Below are 16,371 nucleotides of genomic sequence, written 5' to 3'. Positions count from 1 at the left end.
CCCCCAAAAAAGTCATAATAAAAATGAATCAATAAGTCCCATGTACCCCAAAACAGTACCATTCAAAACTACGTCTCATCCCGCAGAAAACAAGCCCAAAAAATCACTACATTGATGGAAAAATAAAAAAGTTACGGCTCTTGGAAAGCGACGATGCAAAAACAAATAATTTTAGTTCAAAAGTGTTTTTATTGTGCAAAAGTCGTTAAACATAAAAAACCTCTACATATGTGGTATCGCCGTAATCAAACCGACCCATAGAATAAAGGTAACATGTTATTTACGTCGCATAGTGAACGGCGTCAATTTAAAAACGCATAGAACAATGGCGGAATTTCAGTTTTTTTTTATAATCCCCCCCAAAAAGGTTAATAAAAGTTAATATAAAAATGATATGTACCCAAAAATGGTGCTATTAAAAAGCACAACTAATCCCGCAAAAAACAAGTCCTCATACAGCTATGTAGACGAAAAAATAAAAACGTTATAGCTCTTTGAATGCGACTATTGAAAAACGAATAAAATAGCTTGGTCATTAAGGCCTAAAATGGGCTGGTCACTAAGGGGTTAAGAGTGGAGATTCACATTCAATAATATTTTCACTTAGAGCAAAAAATAGCATTTTAACTAGAGTAAACTATCTATCTAAAAAAAGTCCACCGTCCAGCAGCACCAGGCTGAAAATATGGATGGGTGCACGCCCTGGGAACTCGATCATGGTTCCAAATCCTCCTGCTTGAGAAAGGCTCCTTGTATTGAGCCAAAACGTTGCACGAGGGCTATTAAAAGCTATTTTTTTTCACCTTGATTTGGAGTGCTGCCTATCTTTGGATACATATCTATCTATCTATCTATCTATCTATCTATCTATCTATCTATCACATATCTATCTATCTATCTATCTATCTATCTATCTATCCATCTATTATCTATCTATCTATCTATCTATCTATCTATCTATCTATCTATCTATCTATCTATCTATCTATCTATCTATCTATCTATCTATCTATCTATCTATCTATCTATCTATCTCATATCTATCTATCTCATATCTATCTATCATCTATCTATCTATCTATCTATCTATCTATCTATCTATCTATCTATCTATCTATCTATCTATCTATCTATCTATCTATCTATCTATCTATCATCTATCTATCTATCTATCTATCTATCTATCTATCTATCTATCTATCTATCTATCTATCTATCTATCTATCTATCTATCTATCTATCTATCATCTATCTATCTATCTATCTATCTATCTATCTATCTATCTATCTATCTATCTATCTATCTATCTATCTATCTATCATCTATCTATCTATCTATCTATCTATCTATCTATCTATCTATCTATCTATCTATCTATCTATCTATCGCATCACTTTATATGTAAATAAACGCTTTATATAATGCAATACAGAATAAAAGTAAGAACTGGCTCAATACCGTGGGCAGACAAAGACTTGGCCTTGTCTTATATTATTTTTTGCCAATTTTTCTTATTGAATGTTACTGGTTTGTGTCATTTTCAGTTAGGCAGATTCCTCATGAGAAATCCATTAAGAACACATTATTCCTGTTATTATTGTACCAAGGAATATCACTAAATCACTCATTTTATTATATTAATCTGGTATTGTCTTCACTTTTGTCAGTAGGTAATACAGATCTCAATACTGGGCTTACAGATGGGAATTTAAAGCATAAGAGAGGGCCAAATAAATTGTAAAGGAAATATTCCAAATCACAAGGTGAACACGTAATAGGGTAATAAATTACAATAATAAACCTTTTTCTTTTTTACACAATGATTGACCATTAATAGCGATCACTGAAAGCGAAACATACAGTTTAAAGGAAAACTAACAGAAGTGTTATATAAAACTTCATTTTCATTCACACATAAGTATATATAATAATTATGGTAATACAGACACTTTAGGACAGGTCAACCAGAATTACAGAAGATTCTCTGGTGGGTTTGGGCTCCAATACAATAATGGGCCTCAATGGTTCAGCAGAAGACAATCCCATTTGGAGCCATGCGCCACTAGAGTCTATTTCTTATGAGTTCCTATCAGACATTATTGATACTATGTCCCGCTTGTACTATGCTAACAAAGTTTATGATTAAAAAAAAGTGCATGTTTTATATAGATAGCGGATAGGCCCTAATAATAATCTTTTTTGTGAGATTAAAAGGGACCTGTCACTAGGCCATATAAGTTTATTTGGTTTACTGATCTGAATAGCAATATCTTCCTGATTAGGGCATGACCACACGTGGCGGATTTCCTCCGCAACTGTCCGCATCAATGCCGCACAGAATCTGCGTTGCAGATTCTGCTGCGGATCTGCACAAAATGTGCAGAAAATTGATGCGGACTGGCCGCTGCGGACTGCAGGAAAAGTGCTTCCCTTCTCCCTATTCAGTGCAGGATAGAGAGAAGGGACAGCACTTTCCCTAGTGAAAGTCAAAGAAATTCATACTTACCGCCCGTTGTCTTGGTGACGCGTCCCTCTTTCGGCATCCAGCCCGACCTCCCTGGATGACGCTCCAGTCCATGTGACCGCTGCAGCCTGTGCTTGGCCTGTGATTGGCTGCAGCCGTCACTTAGACTGAAGCGTCATCCTGGGAGGCCGGACTGGAGACAGACGCAGGGAGTTCTCGGTAAGTATGAACTTATCTATTTTTTTACAGATACATGTATATTGAGATCGGTAGTCACTGTCCCGGGTGCAGAAACAGTTACTGCCGATCGCGTAACTCTTTCAGCACCCTGGACAGTGACTATTTACAGACGTCTCCTAGCAACGCTCCCGTCATTACGGGAGCCCCATTGACTTCCTCAGTCTGGCTGTAGACCTAGAAATACATAGGTCCAGCCAGAATGAAGAAATGTCATGGTAGTAAAAACAATACGCTCCGCAGCACACATAAGATCTGCGGACTTCATTGCGGAATTTTGACTCTCCATTGAAGTCAATGGAGAAATTCCGCCATGAGTCCGCAACCAGTCCGCCACTGCTCCGCAACAGACAGAGCATGCTGCGGACACCAAATTCCGCTCCGCAGCCTATGCTCCGCAGCGGAATTTTACGCCTAGTCTAAACGAACACTGCTAAATTAAAGTGTAAGTCAATGGACAAACGGCACCGCTGCGGATTAACGCTGCGGAGTGTCCGCAGCGGAATTTCAGTGAAATTCCGCCACGTGTGAACCCGCCCTTACAGCGCTGTTTGTTTGTTTTCTGGACCCCCCTCCCCTGAGATATGGCCCACTGTTCTGTTGTCTCCCTCTATGCTATTATTGCAGTAGTAAGCCAACAGGGTGGAGCTAGCTTCCCTTCCTTTATGTTGACCAATCAGAGGGGGGCAGCTCGAGGACAGTTCAGACTCTATTGGCTAACTACAGCAAATTCGACATGATGATAAAAGGTGGATGTGGTAAAAGTTATAACTATATATCATTCAGTGTCTTCAATTATTTTCATTATTGTTACACAACATGGTGTAGGTTGAAATAATACCAGCATTAAATTACCTGTTTTTTTCGTGAATTTTTATAATTTCGTGAGTCTGCTGAATAAGTTGTTTTTCTAGTTTGTAGGTTGACAATGAGTTTTCTAACAGCTGAATCTCTAATCTGGATGTCTGGTTGAGAACCTGGAAAAGAAAGAAGTAAAAAATAGCTGCGATATATCAAACTGTCGTTTTACATTACTACAAGAACATAAAAATATAACCTAGTCCCACAAAATGCAATAGAAAGCAAACAAGCCCAGTGTGATGGTGTAAGGATGTATTATGGCAGTCCTAAGCTATGAATGTATGTCATTGAACCATAAGTAAATGTTATTGTTAACCTGTAGTTATATATTTCCCCTGGTATTTTCATGGTGGTCCTACAGAAAGCCTCATTTGATGACAAGAGGAGTTCGTGTTAGCCCATGAGACTTGTGAGGTTTGACAGCCATTTTTATTTTGCATGAGGGTTTGGTACAGCTACCGTAAATCTACTGCTCAGCACAATCGATGTTGCTGAGGGATCTGGGGAACTAGAAAATACTAGACTTGCTCCTGTTAAATGATGACAAAATAATTGCTGCAATTTCAAATTGAACCATGATGTTGAAAGAAAAGCAAAATGCGTGTAAAAGTTGGGACTAGTATGGGTTGTCATTACAGTAGTGTGCCAAGTCCCACATTCAGCTTAATTATTTTGGTTAAAAAGTCCTTATTTTAAAAATAGTTTTCTCATATTTTGTTTGGAAACCACATCAGTTACAGCAGTTTCCAAAAATCCATCCTCTAGCAGTCATAGATAGTTTTGTGAATTTTAGCGGTATTGGGTATTGTAGTTGTGGACATCTAATGTATAGTAGTTCCTTGCTTAAAGGCTATGTACACCTTTCAAAACGATTTGTTTAATAAAAATGTGTATCAGTGTGATTGGTGTAACTTTGTAATTACATTTAATTAAGAATTATTTTTACTTTTTGAGATACAGCTGCTTTGTATCCTGTATACAGAGCAGTTGTATCTAGCGCTGAAACCTGTATCCGTCAGGTTAGCGGGACTGACGGATTCAGTGACAGCGGGTCACTAACACGTGTTTCTAACACGCAGGATCGAGTTGTTACCGATCAGATCCTTGGTTATAACTTAGATCTGATTTATAACAGGTGGATCCTGAGTGTCAGAGACACAGAGGACCCGCTGTTACTGAATCTGTCAGTCCCGCTGGCCTGACATATACAGGTTTTAGTGCTACATACAGCTGCTCTGTAATACAGGATACAAAGCAGCTGTATCTCAAAAAGTAAAAATTATTTTTAACAAAATTTAATTACAGAGTTGCACCAAACACACTGATACACATTTTTATTTAAACCAAAAAAACAGTTTCAAAGGTGTACATAGCCTGCAAAGGCATATTGCAGGCAAAGAAAAGCTCACTGAAGCAGTGCCCACAAGACCTACCTAACCTAACCTCCTATCCCTATTACTGTCAGTTGTACCATGGTCATTTCTCTTTGTAGGCCATGCCCATAAAAGTGAATCTATAGAGCTCTGTATGTTATACCCATGATAAGCTTATTCCCACAGCTCTTCCTTCTCCTGGTATACTAGTCCTGCTCCTATCCCCGGTGAATAATATTCTTTACTTTCCCCTTCCATGCACAGAGTCCTTCCTGCTCCTTTATTACTAATTTACCCCCAGTAAATCCTGATGCTGCACGACTGAAGTGTCTGTTACATGTTTTGTATCCTACTTCCCCAGACAGAGCTTTATTCACCTTTTTGAGATATAGTAAATTTTCTTTGTTCTCAAACCTTGACTGTGAGTGAAGACATTCTGTTCATATTACATTACAGCTTTTACTGGGTTAGAAACAGGCAGACCAGCCATGTTACCCTCCCACATGATGAGAAAAGCCTAAAAAAAAACTGCTGAAAAGGTATGTGTCTTACATGGAAAGCCCATAGGTTTTAGTGAGAACTGTGTAGTGCTAAATTTCATATTTGGTGGCGCTGCATGAAAATGTAACATTTGCTGCCAAGTTCCTGTGAAGATTACAACTGATCGCTGGGGGTCCCAGCAGTAGGACACCCAACATGGACAACCCCTTTATTGTTTGTATATTATCATTATTATGAGCATAATTGATTTATTGCATCTATTGTATCCAGCATTTATTGTATTTTTTATGCTCTTTATTGCTTCATTTCTAAACCGCATATATTGCTTTAGGAAGAAATTAATTCAAATGTGTAAGAGATGGAAATATGTATCATTGTTTGTGTTCATTCAGTGTAAGTGCAAATGTCACAGGTTGAATTATTCTAAACCAGTGTAGTATTTTCACAAGCAAAATAAATCTACGTACAAGCGCACTAATAATCAAGTTCAAAGAGTAATGGATCCCAGTAATTTATTTAGATAACTTGTGTATCACTCACAGCTATTAGTCCCCATGTTTATTTGAACTTAAATGTTATTTGGTTTACTGGGTGACCTTAACCTACAGATGAATGGCTCATTCAATATTCCCATTAAACAGCATCAGGGACTAGAACAAGGCGCCCTGTGCTGTCACTATTCGTGTTGACTTGTCCTTCTTCAGTAAAAATGGCATGCTATTAATACAGGAGTGTACAAAGTGTTAAAGAGGCTCTGTCACCAGATTTTGCAACCCCTATCTGCTATTGCAGCAGATAGGCGCTGCAATGTAGATTACAGTAACGTTTTTATTTTTAAAAAACGAGCATTTTTGGCCAAGTTATGACCATTTTTGTAGTTATGCAAATGACTAATTCCATCCTCCCTCGTTTGCTAACGTCGTGAAGTGAGGGTATCAGCAGTGGCCAATCCTCATTAGGGCGGTTCGGGCGGCCACCAGGGCCCAAGGTTCCCAGAGGGCCCATGGCCACCCAAACCGCACAGGCCCGCTCATGCCCGGTGGTGTCGCAGGCACTGGAGGGGGGCACGGTGCTAGTGACAGCCACATTCATTGTATCTGAGTTGTATGGCTGTAAGGTAAATGGAAAATGCTCTTGCCTCTTACATAGAGAGTGATTACAGAACACACATGGATTTCCAATGGGATTGATATCTAATTGGGCAAGTGGACTCTTTACCCCACAGTATGGGGGTACTTATATTCTGTTGAACAACCGGATTTAAAGGGCATGTCCACCTTTCCAACCAAGTCTTTTACTGTCCCGATGCATCAAAAACTGTAGCAACTTTGCAAATAGAATTAATAAAACATTTCCTGTTTTGAGTCTACAGCTCCTAAACAGATTTATGTGTTTCCATGGTTACAGACTGCAGTAATATTCCTTTCGATCTGCCCCCTCTTCTTGCTAACCTACAGAATATAAGATAGGGGAGTTGGAAATGGTAGCCCATGACTGCATGATCAGACTACACACAGGATTTGTATTCTGTATCCATGTAGATATATAGATCAGCATAGGAGCTGTAGACACAAAACGGTAGGCTATTTTTAATCAGGATCAGGACGATCTGCAAAGTAGTCTTTTTTTATTTACATTTTTTTATTTAAGTTGCATTGGAGATCTGAAAGATATGAATCTCTCTACCCCAGTCCATATGTTATGCTTGCAAATTATAAAGCCTAATTCTAGAAAAAAAATAAACCTTGTTATATATACCCCGTAATATTTACAGGATCCGTAGTTCAAACACAAATTGAAAGGTGATATATCCAAACGGAAAGAGTGTTTGAATACCAATCATGATGTGCTACAGATTTTTGAGGAAAAAAGAAAAAAATGCACATTTTTTTGCCAGATTCAATTTTTATGCCTTAAGGATATGTTCACATATGGCAGATTTATTACAAACATTTCTACAACTGTGCCATACATCTGAATAGGATTTGCAGAAATCTATGCACATGATCGGTATGGAATGGATTTTCAGACACAGATATTTCTGCAACAAGTCTACCTGTGTGAACATACCCTTAGATAAATAGGAGGAGATTTATAAAAATTAGTGCAAAGAAAAAGTGGAGCAGTTTCTCATAGCAACCAACCAGATTCCAGGTATAATTTTTCGAAAACTGTTTCACAAATGTGAGCTGGGATCTGATTGGTTGCTACGGATAACTGAGCCACTATTGTTTTGCGCTAGTTTTGCTAAGTCCTCGCCCCAGTTTCCATTAAAGGTGGCCAATGTCTTTTGCATATTTACACGCTCGCTTACTTGTGTTTCCACGTCTGTAAGTTTTCTTGTCTGCTCTGCGGTTTGGCTAAGAAGACTCGTTCCTATTTCCAACATGGTTGCTGTCTGATTCTGAACTGCATTTTGCTGCATCTGGACCATCTCTGATTTCATATTGTCCACAATGTAGTTCTCCAGCTGTGAGAAAATAGATATATAAGAAGATAAGACGACATACTGCATCACATGATATAGACGGATAGAGATGTATGCGAAAGCACGGGAATTTCAACATTTGTCGTACTTCTGATTGAAAAATTAGACACAATCAGGACTAATTATATATGAATAAATTTCGTATTATCTTATATCACTCATAATACAGGACTCGATGCATGTTGCCATAACTTAAAGGGGTTGTCCTAGTTTTGAAAAAACGTGTCTGCTTTTTTCCCCCAAAACAGCGCCACATTTGTCCATGGGCCATAGCTGGTATTGCAGCTTAGCCCCATTAACTTAGTAGGGATAAGCTGCAATACTCAAAACAGCCCATGGATAAGAGTGGCGCTATTTCTGGGCAACCGCTTTAATGATTTTCTAGAATATGGGACATAATATCAATGTATTTGTCAACACTGTTTATTATGTATTGTAGTAAAGTAGTAAATCTGTATTCAGAGTTTGGTCCTCTCCTTTAAATGAATCCCTATAATAATCCCAGACTGTATGGTTTCATCAGTTGATTCATTATAAAAAGGTCATCACGACACAAGGGCTAAGGGTGAAGGAAATTGATAATTTGCAATTTGTTAGAATTAATTAGAAATTCAGAAAATAAAATATATTTCCATTTCCCAAGAGAATCTTTTGTTCTTTGCAGAAGATTTATCTGTCTTCAGAAGTCCTCTGGGTGTGAAGAGTTCCTTATACATGTTCTTCTATGGAATTCACCATTGGCTGCCTCCAGTAGTCTATGGTTTATCAAGTTCCCATTTTCTTGCATTTTTAAGGGATTGTCTGGTTTAGAAAACTCTGTTAGGGATTTCTGAGTTAATAGAGGGGAGTCCGTTGATCAATTAACCGTCAAGAGTGACTTCAAAGTGCATCTTTTTTTCTGGAGAACTCATGACGACCTTTCAATTAACAGACAGCCTGTTGATTTTAATGGACACCATGTAATACTTAATTTTTCCTTTGGTGGCGCTGCAGGGGAATTAAACACTTGCTTACGGGTCTCCCTCATATTACAGATGATCACTGGGGTTCCAAGCGGGACAACATGCAAATAGCTTATATTAGGGCGGCACTTTTAACAAAAAGGGATTGTGAAAAGTCACCAACTCGTTAAGAAAATATTATAACCGTTTAAATCACAGAGCAATGCTAGCATAGTGGTAAGTGGCTAGTAAATCAGATATTAAGGGTTTCTCCAAGATGTAAAATTGATGACATATCCCAAGGATACTCCATCAATAAGTGATTAGAGATGAGCGAATCGATTCTACTAATTCGGTTCGAGTTTCCAAAAGTTCCGGATTCGGCAACATCCAAACCTTTTGGGGTTTGTGGCACCCAAATTTTATAGATTAACCCCTTCCCGCACCTTGGCGTAAATGCACGTCCAGGTGAGCAGTAACTTCGCGCACCTGGGCGTGCAGTTACGTCCGCGCTTTAACAGTTAACCGCTGCGCGGCGCTACACTGCAGCGGCGGTTAACTGTGCAGGGTGTCAGCCCTGCTCTCCCCGTTGCCGATCAGCGGCCTGTCGCCACTGAAATCGGCAATTAACCCCTTCGATGCGGTGGTCGATTGCGATCACCACATTGAAGAGGTTTACAGCGGATCAGCAGCCCACCACAAGCATATGCGGGGCTGGAGATCCTTATCATGACAACCAGAGGCCAGACAATGACCTCCGGGTTGCCATGTACGGAAGCCTCGGAGGAGCAGCCTCCGGCCGGTGCTCCTCGGCTTCCTGTCAGTGTGACAGTTACGTCACAATGACAGTTAGAACACATTGCACTACGTGTGGAGTGTATTGTGTTCTAGCAGCGATCAGAGCTGCAAGTCTAAGTGTCCCCTAGTGGGACAAGTAAAAAAAGTAAAAAAAAGATAATAAAAATGTTTTGAAAAAGTGTACAAATAAAAGTTAGAAGTGACATAAACAAAGAATGCTTTTTTTCCTATAATAAGTCTTTTATTATAGGAAAAAAATTAACACGTTAAAAAAAGTACACATATTTGGTATCACCGCGTTCGTAACGACCCCATCTATAAAACTGTAGTATTATTTTTCCCGCACGGTGAACACCGCAAAAAAAATAAACGAAAAACAGTGCCCGAATCACAATTTCTTTGTTGCAACCCTCCCAAAATATACAATAAGGCTGGGTTCACACGTGGCGGAATTTCACTTAAATTCCACTGCGGACACTCCGCAGCGTTAATCCGCAGCGGAGCCGTTTGTCCATTGACTTACACTTTAATTTAGCAGTGTTCGTTTAGACGAGGCGTAAAATTCCGCTGCGGAGCATAGGCTGCGGAGCGGAATTTGGTGTCCGCAGCATGCTCTGTCTGTTGCGGAGCAGTGGCGGACTCATGGCGGAATTTCTCCATTGACTTCAATGGAGATTCTAATTTCCGCAATGAAGTCTGCAGCTGTCATGCACATGTTATGTGTGCTGCGGATCCGTCTTGCTTTTTTAACTTGACATTTCTTCATTCTGGCTGGACCTATGTATTTCTAGGTCTACAGCCAGACTGAGGAAGTCAATGGGGCTCCCGTAATGACGGGAGCGTTGCTAGGAGACGTCAGTAAATAGTCACTGTCCAGGGTGCTGAAAGAGTTAAGCGATCGGCAGTAACTGTTTCTGCCCCCTGGACAGTGACTACCGATCACAATATACAGCAACCTGTAAAAAAATAGAAGTTCATACTTACCGAGAACTCCCTGCTTCTGTCTCCAGTCCGGCCTCCCAGGATGACGTTTCAGTCTAAGTGACGGCTGCAGCCAATCACAGGCTAATAACAGGCTGCAGCGGTCACATGGACTGCCGCGTCATCCAGGGAGATCGGGCTGGATGCCGAAGGAGGGACGCGTCACCAAGACAACGGGCGGTAAGTATGAATTTCTTTGACTTTCACAAGGGAAAGTGCTGTCCCTTCTCTCTATCCTGCACTGATAGGGAGAAGGGAAGTACTTTTACCGCAGTCCGCAGCAGCTAGTCCGCATCAATTTACTGCACATTTTGTGCAGATCCGCAGCAGAATCTGCAACGCAGATTCTGTGCGGCATTGATGCGGACAGTTGCGGAGGAAATCCGCCACGTGTGGTCATGCCCTAAAAAGTGATCAAAAAGTTGCATGTTCGCCAAAATGGTACCAATACAAACTACAACCCGTCCCGCAAAAAACAAGCCCTTACACCACTTTTTTGACTGAAAAATAAAAAAGTTATGGCTCTCAGAATAGGGTGACAGAAAATAATTTATTTTATAAATAAGTGATTTTATTGCACAAACGCTGCAAAACATAAAAAAATTATAAACATATGGTATCGCCGTAATCGTATCGACCCGCAGAATAAAGTAAAATGGTCATTTATAGCCTAGGGTGAAGGCCATAAAAAAAGAATAAAAAACATTGTCAGAATTGATGGTTTTTGGTCACCTTTCCTGCCAAAAAATGGAATAAAACGTGATCAAAAAAATTTCTGGTACCCCAAAATGGTACCAATGAAAACTACAAATTGTCCCGCAAAGAATAAACCCTCACACAGCTCCGGTGGAGAAAAAATAAAAACAGTTCTGGCTCTCAGAATATGGCAATGCAAAAATGTGCAGTGTTCCAAAAGCGGATAAGATTGGGCGCCATTTATCAGTGCGACACCGGCCACATATCTGCGGATTATTATTTATTTACTGCATTATTATAACCTCTTATTATACCCTGATGTACCCCGCACAGATAACATGTACCCTGATGTACTCCGCACAGATAACATATGCCCCCACATTATAAACTGAAACACCAGTGAAACCCCAAACAGAACAACTACCAAGCTACATCTGCGCCCCAAAAGCCAAATGGCGTCCCTCCCTTCTGAGCCCTGCAGCGTGCCCAAACACCAGTTTACGTCCACAGATATGGCATCACCATACCCGGGAGAACCCGGTTAATATTTTATGAGGTATTTGTCTTCAGTGGCACAAACTGGGCATAACATGTAGTGCACTAAAATGGCATATGAGTGGAAAATTGTAATTTTCACTCTGCACCATCCGCTGCACATTAACCCCTTCACGCACCACGACATAGCATGTCGTAGTGTGGGGGGTGATGTATGGAGCGTCTCACGTGAAAAATAAAGAATTTAAAACGGCAAAATCGCTGTTTTTTGGTCACCTTCGCTCTACCTAAAAATGTAATAAAAAGTGCTCAAAAAGTTGTATGTACCAAAAAATGGTACCAAAAAAACCGACCGCTCGTCCCTCAATAAATAAGCCCTCATACCGCTCTATTGACTGAAAAATAGAAAAGTTATGGCTCTTGGAACGCGGGGAGGAAAAAACTAAAAAGGAAAATAAAAAAATGGATCAGGCCAGAAAGGGTTAATTACTTTCTAATGAAAAACCATTTATGACCACACGTGGGGTATTGCCGTACTCGGGAGAAATTGCTTTACAAATGTTGGGCAGCTTTTTCCCCCTTTATCCTTTGTGAAATTGAAAAAAATGCAACATTTTAGTGGAAGAAATGTTGATATTCATTTTCACGGCCTAATTCTAATAAATCCTGCAAAAGACTTGTGGGGTCTAAATGCCCACTATATCCCTAGATAGATTCTTTAAGTGGTGTAATTTCCACTTTTGGGGGGTTTCCACTGTTTTGGCCTCTCAGGGGCTTTGCAAATGCGACATGGCACCCAAAAACCATTTCAGCTAAATTTGAGCTCCAAAAGCCAAATAGCGCTCCTTCCCTTCTGAGCCTTGCTATGGGTCCAAACAGCAGTTTATTACCACATATGGCATATTTCCGTAATCGGGAGAAATTGTTTTACAAATGTTGGGGTGCTTTTTCTCCCTTATTCCTTGTAAAAATTAAAAATGGCTACCTTTTTACAGAAAAAAAGTAGATTTTTACCTTTACAGAATAATTTCAATGAATTTAGCAAAACAACTGTGAGGTCAAAATGCTAAATTTACCCCTAGAAAAATTCCTTGATGAGTGTAGTTTCCAAAATGGGGTCACTTTTGGGGGGTTTCCACTATTTTGTTCCCTCCAGTGCATTTCAAACGCGACACGGCACTGAAAACGATTCCAGCAAAATCAGAATTTCAAAATCCAAATGGTGCTCCTGCCCTTCTGAGTCCTGCTGTGGGTCCAAACTGCAGTTTATTACCACATATGGGATATTGCTATAATTGGGAGAAATTGCTTTACATATGTTGGGGTGTTTTTTCTCTTTTATTCCTTGAAAAATTAAACATTTCTACGTTTTTTCAGAAAAAAAGTAGATTTTCATCTTCACAAACTAATTCAAATAAATTTAGCAAAAAAACTGTGGGTTCAAAATGCTAACTATACCCCTAGATAAATTTCCTGAGGGGTGTAGTTTCCAAAATGAGGTCACTTTTGGGGGTCTTTATTGTTTTGGTCCCACAAGACCTCTTCAAACCTGACATGGTACCTAAAATATATGCTAAAAAAAGAGAAGGCCCCAAAATCCACTAGGTGCTCCTTTGCTTCTGAGGCCGGTGTTTCAGTAAATTAGCGCACTAGGGCCACATGTGGGATATTTCTAAAAACTGCAGAATCTGGGCAATAAATAATAAGTTACATTTCTCTGGTAAAACCTTCTGTGGTATAGAAAAAAATGTATAACAAATGAATTTTGTAAAAAAAAAAAGGAAATTTTTAACTTTCACCTCTACTTTGCTTTAATTCCTGTGAAACGCCTAAAGGGTTAAAACACTTTCTGAATGCTGTTTTGAATACTTTGAGGGGTGCAGTTTTCAAAATGGGGTGATTTATGGGGACTTTCTAATATATAAGGCCCTCAAAGCCACTTCAGAACTGAACTGGTCCTTGTAAAAATCGCCTTTTGAAATTTTCTTGAAAATATGAGAAATCGCTGCTAAAGTTCTAAGTCTTGTAACGTCCTAGAAAAATAAAAGAATGTTCAAAAAACGATGCCAAACTAATGTAGACATATGGGAAACGTTAACACAGTAATGGCTCATCGTAGAGTCAATGTCATCGATCTTATATCTCGTATAAGCGCTTGGTCTGATTGGCTGGTGAAGTTAGCAGCAAGTGCTGTTTACCTTTGTGTCGGGGGTGAGGACCTAGCAGAGTAGCAGAGACAGGGGCTTATTCTAGTAAAACTAGTGTTTATTCTAAAAACTGCCAAAGATGCTATTAAAAGTGGGAATGTAAATAAGCCATTGACTCGCGCCTATTAGGTCTCCTCATCCGGTATCTATTACATCTTGGTATTCCTCACTGTCCACCTTGAATATGTGAGCACTATCTTTAGCAGTACATACTGTATCTATTTTATTTTTAGCTAAGCCTTCGGTTTTCCTTTTAACTATTCCAAAAAATCCCAAGATTGAGAAGATGGAAATCAACACTTAAAATTTGTAAGAACAAAGATATCTGGCTCCACTTCTTGCTAGAAGTCTATTCCTACTAATCTGGTCAAGAAGCCTCTGCCAGTACTGCACGATGTTCCTCACAAGGTTTTATTTTACAGAAGATACTAAGTGTCCACAGCTTATCGTATTTTACCAGAACACTTATCAATTACACATGTAAAATGTTATCCTCTGTCATTTTTCCTCCTTTTGAATCGGTTTGTTTTGTATTACCTTGTTAATGTTATCCCTTACAGCATCCTTAGGGCTTGTTCACATGAGCGTTTGGTTTCCGTTGATGGGTTCCGTCAAACCTTTCTATCAGAGGAACCCATCAACGGAAAGGCAAACGGAAACCATAGCTTACATTTGCATTACCATTGATTCAATGGTAATACTTCCGTTGCTAATGGTTTCCATTTGTCTCCGTTCCGTAAGGTTTCCGTTGTTTTGGCGGAATCAATAGATAGCGCTGGGTTCCTGGGATTAAATCTGACCAGGGACTTGCATGTTGTTGTCGTTTTTATGTGGGTCTCCTCTGGATATTCCTAAAACATACTGGTAGGTTAACTGATTTCCTACAAGTTTGGCCTTAGTGTATGTATTTGAGATAAGAAAATGTGATTCCCCTTTGAAGATGGGGAGGATTTGAATGGTGACAATCTCTGTACAGCACTGCAAAGTATGTTAATGATATATAAGCAACAGAAAATAGATGTCAAATACAAAATGTCATTTTCAAAGTGCCTTAAATAGAAATGAAAATGTCATGTTCCAAACCGATGCCGAATGAAGTTACATCTGTGGGTGCGAGGCTTTTGTGATGTAATTGCTGATGTCACACTTGTAAATGATAACAAGTTATTTTACAATTAAGTTTTTCTATTTATTTAAAATAAATATACAGATGGTTTGCCCCTCTTTGACTTATGAGGGCTCCTTAATGGATTTCCTTTTTTTGTTCTTCAATCGGCTGCTAGTTAAAAAAAAAAATGAGTTACGTTAATAATTTTTTATATACAAGGCCACTTAACCTAATAAATGATGTGCTCAAAATATTTAACAAAAAAGCAAAACATGTTAATGGAGAAAAATAAAACAAATAATAATAGTGGTAATACTGATAGAAATTATTATAATAGTAATAATGCTAATAGTAGTAAATATGCTAATAAGCTAATAAGCTTGTTCAGCTACCATTACCATGACCCACCATCACCAATAAATACCAGATTTTTCTGAGATGAATCTGCAATTACATTATAGTCTATGTACAATGGGCCTCCTTAAAATTCCCAGCTCTCATTCTTATCAGTGACCCCCTTTTTGAACAGTTGTTTTTTTTTTCCGCTGGAATCCCTTTGTAAATACCATATGTGTCACTTCATTAACTCCCCCCCCCCCCCCATTGCTGTGTCTTATGACATATACAGTGTAAAGGAGGAAGCCAGAGGAGGGGAGGCTTTTGCTAAGCTTTACACCCCTATCCTTGTATCCTCATCCCTAGAGCCGATGCTTTCCTTGATTGAATGCAGTGCAGGGTAGCAAGATGCTACTTACTGGAGGTCGGGAGGTGGGAAGGTGTCAAGTTTTGTATGCAGCTGATGTCATGCGGCATGTGAACAGAAATTAGCCTGCAATAAGCAACAATACAGTCTGCCTGTCCAGGAAAATTAATTAGCCATGCTGGGCAGAATGATAATGAGAGGGGAGACTATGCTCGGAACTGAGGAAAGGACATCCATACTAGGGATCGAGTCGAGAAGAATAGGGGAGTCATGCTGGGAACTAACAAGCAGGTGGATTCATCCTGGAGACTGACAATAAGAAGTGGGTTATCTTAGTGAATTCAAAGGAGAGTGGTACTATGCTATGTATTGAGAAGGAGAGTGGACCCAATGTGAGAATTCTAGATAGGGGAACCATGATGTGGAATAAGTAGGATAGTGGAGCCATGCTGAGCATTGAGGAGAGTGGAGCCATAATGGGGACTAAGGCTCCATGCTCACAACCGTATTTTTCATC

At 39.5% G+C, this 16,371-nt stretch overlaps 1 protein-coding gene across 1 annotated transcript in view; it reads right to left on the bottom strand.

Moving 5' to 3' along the window:
* The window catches only part of ANGPT1 (angiopoietin 1), a 284,383-nt gene that overhangs the window by 121,449 nt on the left and 146,563 nt on the right, over positions 1-16,371 (bottom strand). The window contains exons 2-3 of the mRNA XM_075827991.1: positions 7,752-7,907; positions 3,558-3,679 (exon numbers count right to left, since the gene is read on the bottom strand). Coding sequence (XP_075684106.1) covers positions 3,558-3,679; positions 7,752-7,907 — 278 coding nt within the window. The remainder of the gene's footprint in view (positions 1-3,557; positions 3,680-7,751; positions 7,908-16,371) is intronic.

This window comes from Rhinoderma darwinii, chromosome 5 (genome assembly GCF_050947455.1).
Source record: "Rhinoderma darwinii isolate aRhiDar2 chromosome 5, aRhiDar2.hap1, whole genome shotgun sequence".
NCBI classification, from domain to species: domain Eukaryota; kingdom Metazoa; phylum Chordata; class Amphibia; order Anura; family Rhinodermatidae; genus Rhinoderma; species Rhinoderma darwinii.
Note: the sequence above shows the minus strand (reverse complement) of the source record. Positions and strands in the feature narration are given on the sequence as shown.